At 40.7% G+C, this 3,897-nt stretch overlaps 1 protein-coding gene across 1 annotated transcript; it reads right to left on the bottom strand.

Moving 5' to 3' along the window:
- Window positions 1-216: 216 nt before the first annotated feature.
- LOC102290595 (olfactory receptor 2AT4-like) lies at window positions 217-1,230 on the bottom strand. The gene has a single exon (XM_005950788.2). It carries the CDS (start codon window positions 1,228-1,230, stop codon window positions 289-291), a length of 942 nt encoding a protein of 313 aa, XP_005950850.1. The 3' UTR covers window positions 217-288.
- Between the last annotated feature and the right edge of the window lie 2,667 nt (window positions 1,231-3,897).

Here is a 3,897-nt window from a genome sequence, read left to right as displayed (position 1 = left end):
GTAATGGCGGCGCCATCTTACCCTCCGACCATACATACATTACACAAAAAATCACATGGGGAAGACAGGTCAGAGAGGTATAACAATGGAAAATTCACAGCATGAGGAAAGATAAGGAGAAAAAAAATAACTCCCCCCAGACTGAGCTCCAACAGGGAGATCAGTTTGAGAACAGAAAAAACACCTCTGCACATAGCACATGAAAGAAAGAATGATTTGATTATGTAGAAAGAAAAGTGTTTTGAACTGCACAAAACTGGTTAACAACCAAATTAATTCACCTTAGCATTAGGTTTTAATACAAGAAATGGTTTTGGCCTGAGAAAGCAGTTTATTTAAGTGTTTAGAAATGTCCTTCATTTTGAGCCCATAAATGAACGGATTTAGCAGAGGCTGATAGAGCATTATTTGTAATGTCATTATTATGCGTGTGGTTTTTGGAAAATCTGATTTCACACGAGCTATGCTTATGTCATACACAAAAAACATAGAGTAACTGATTAAAACTAAGAGATGGGGTAAACAAGTCTCTGCAGTTTTCTTCCTAATTTCTTTACAACTTCGATGAGAAACAATGAATATTTTTGTGTATGTGTAAACTATGAAGAGCATAGGAAGTATTGCAAGATCAATTAGAAGGAACACACCAAAGATGGTAATTAATCTTGATCTTTCACACTGAAGAGTGTAAACTGCATTACTACAAAATATTCCTTTTATATTAGAGTCACACAGTTTAGCTCCAGCACTCGCTATTGCTTGGACTGCAATATGACAAGCAGGTACAAGCCAAGCCATGACCAGGAAAATACCCACAGTGGTTTTTCTCATGATAGTTTGATATTCCAGAGGTTTACATATGGCCACATATCTGTCATAGGCCATGGCAGCCAACAGAAGGAACTCTGAACAACCTAGAGTGTAAAACATAAAAAACTGAAAGAGACAGGCTGAATATGTTGTGACTTGGATTTCAGATAAAAAGTCAGTCAGAAGTTTTGGGTAAACAGTTGTGCTGTAAAGAACAGAGTTCAGTAGCAAAGCTGCAATGAAAATGTACATAGGCTCATGGAGGTTTTTATGAATCCAGATGAGATACAGAATAGTAGAATTAGTGCAGATTATTAGAATATATAATGTAAACATAACAAAAAAGAAAACATATCTGTACTTGTTAATCTCTGTGTACCAGTCCAGAGTTAGATAGGTAGCATTTGACTCTTCATCCATGAATTTTTCAAAGACAAAACATAAAAAATACAGAACTTGTAAAGTAAAAATCCAAAACAACAACAAAAACAAAACTATACCAGTATTCACCCGCTCTTGTGTCTCCGGTTCATAAAAACTTCTAAACTTAAAATCTGTCTCTGAGCACCTTTGTCAACCAAACACACACAGTGTATCATGTGAGTCTCTTTAAGGTTTTTATCAGGTTGCCTCATCCTCAAGAGAGAAGGAGGTATGAAACATTATTGTTTAGTCTCTTGTAATTTAGGCTTTAGGAGTGTACAGTCAATCTCTCCTCTCTGTTCAGTGTGAACTGAATTGTTTGCCATACCTTATGTTTAATTTCAACACTGGAATTTCAGTAGTCAAGGAAGAATATATTGCTTGATCCCAGCTTGACAATGACTTGAGTTTACTTGATTTTATTCCTTTTTCCAAGAGGAGCTATTCTCTTTGCTCTCTTATGCTCAGAACTAGTATATTGGCCTTTACAGCTAGTGTGGCCTTGCAAAGTACACTTGATCCTCAAAACATATTTCCCACTGCAAACTTTTACAATATGATGTATTCATTCAGGACACGCTTCCTGCCTTGTAATAATGCCACTGACCATATGAAATACTTTTTTTCATAATTGTCATTATACTGCTCTGACATGGGAAATTTGGTTTTTTCATCATAAAGGTGAAGTGCAGAACAAGTTTGATTTATAGAAATATTCAAAATATATACCGGGCTGTTGTTATGTACGTACTTGACCAGTGCCACAACTGAACATACTGCATCTGGAGCACTATAGACTTATGAAATTCAGCTACATTTTTGCATGCAGTATGCAGAGTTGCTTTGCAAAATTTTATTTGTCACACAGTATGACATTAGGTGAAATGCTTATTGCTGTGCAATGCCCAACCATTAAATGACAGTAAGAATTGACAGTAATTTACAGATTACTACAAAAATTTACAGATTTAACTTTTTAAGTTTGCAGTTTACATTCTTATGTAAATTGTTATGTAATTATGTAATTATTAATAAAAAGACATTATAAATTATAAGAAGTGTGCAAAAAGAAAAACCAGAGTGCGTGTGGAGATGAGATGTGTGTGAAAGAGTCCAGGCCTAAAGTGATGTGATGTGTGTGGGAGAGTTCAATCCTAAACCTGGTTCAGGGCCCGAATACCCTGGGGGAAGAAGCTCCTCCTCATTCTCTCTGTTTTGGCCTTAAGGGAGCAGAAGCGCTTCCCAGACCTCAACAATGAGAAGAGTTGATTGTTGGGATGGGAGAGGTCCATCATAATCTTCCTGGCTTTGGTCTTGCACCACTTGCAGTAGATGGACTTGAGGTCAGGAAGCTCTGATCGAATGATGCGTTTGGCTGAGCGCACCACTCTTTGCAGATCTCGTCTGTCCTGCTTGGTGCTGTTCCCAAACCAGGTGCAGATGTTTCCCGTCAGCACGCTGTCAATGGTGCAGGAGTAAAAGTTTTTAAGCACCCTCAGTGGCAGATGGAAGTCTCTAAGTCTTCTGAGGAAGACGATATGCTGGCGGGCTTTCTTAACCAGGGTGTTAATGTAGCAGGACCATGACAGGTCCTGAGACCTGTGGACACACAGGTACCGGAAACTGTCCACGCTCTCCACTGGTGTGCTATTGATGTTCAGAGGCTCATAATTCCTCACATTTTTGTAGTGAAGTCCACAATCAGCTCCTTAGTCTTCCTGACGTTAAGGAGGAGGTTGTTCTCCTGGCACCAGGTCTCCAGGTTCCTAATCTCCTCCAGGTAGGCCTTCTCGATGTTGTCAGAGATAAGGCCCACAACAACAATGTCATCAGCAAAACTTGACAATGGAGGTGGTGTCTGATGTGGCTACACAATCATAAGTGTACAATGAGTACAGTAGGGGGCTTAAAACACAGTGCAGAGTGAGATGGAGAGGGAGACTTGTTTTCCCACCCTCACTGATTGGGGTCTGTCTGTGAGGAAGTTGAGGATCCACTGACAAAGTGGTGTGCTGAGTAGAACCCTTAACTTTATGAAAAGCTTTGAGGGAATTATTGTGTTGAATTTTGAACTGTAGTCCAAAAACATCCTCTGCCAGTGTCCAGGTGACTCAGGGATGCGTGAAGCAGGTGAGCTATGGCATTGTCTGTGGAGTGATTAGTCCGGTATGCAAACTGAAGTGGGTCGATGGTGGCAGGAAGTGAAGAAGTCTTTCAAAACACTTCATTACAATTGAGGCCAGTGCTACTGGACGGTAATAGTGTGGCAAGCGGGCTGTTGTTTCTTTGGGACAGGGACCACTCCTTTGGCCAGGGAGATGTTGAAGATCTCTGTGAACACCAGTGCTAGCTGGTCAGCGCAGGTTCTCAGGACCCAACCAGGGATTGCATCTGGTCCTGCTGCCTTCCTGGTGTTCACCCTCCTGAAAGCTTTCCTCACGGCATGCTCTGTGATGATGAAGACGTTGTCTTCACTGGTGCACTCTGTGCGCTCGCAGCCACTTGTTGTTTTAATTACTGCAGCATAGAAGCGAGCATAAAACGTGTTCTGCTCAACAGCTGGTAAAGCGTCGGCATTCTTCATTGGAGAAGCTGGATGTTTGTAGTCCGTTATTGTCTGTAGTCTCTTCCACGAGCTCCTAGAGTTGCACTGTTGTAGCTGTG

Source organism: Haplochromis burtoni, unplaced genomic scaffold, assembly GCF_018398535.1.
Source record: "Haplochromis burtoni strain Fernald_Lab_line unplaced genomic scaffold, NCSU_Asbu1 Contig_844, whole genome shotgun sequence".
Lineage (NCBI taxonomy): Eukaryota > Metazoa > Chordata > Actinopteri > Cichliformes > Cichlidae > Haplochromis > Haplochromis burtoni.
The sequence above is the reverse complement of the archived record's forward strand: the minus strand, read 5'-3'. Positions and strand labels throughout refer to the sequence as shown.

Coding starts and splice junctions, on each gene's coding strand:
- LOC102290595 (XM_005950788.2), bottom strand. CDS start 1,230: ATGGATGAAGAGTCAAATGCTACCTATCTAACTCTGGACTGGTACACA.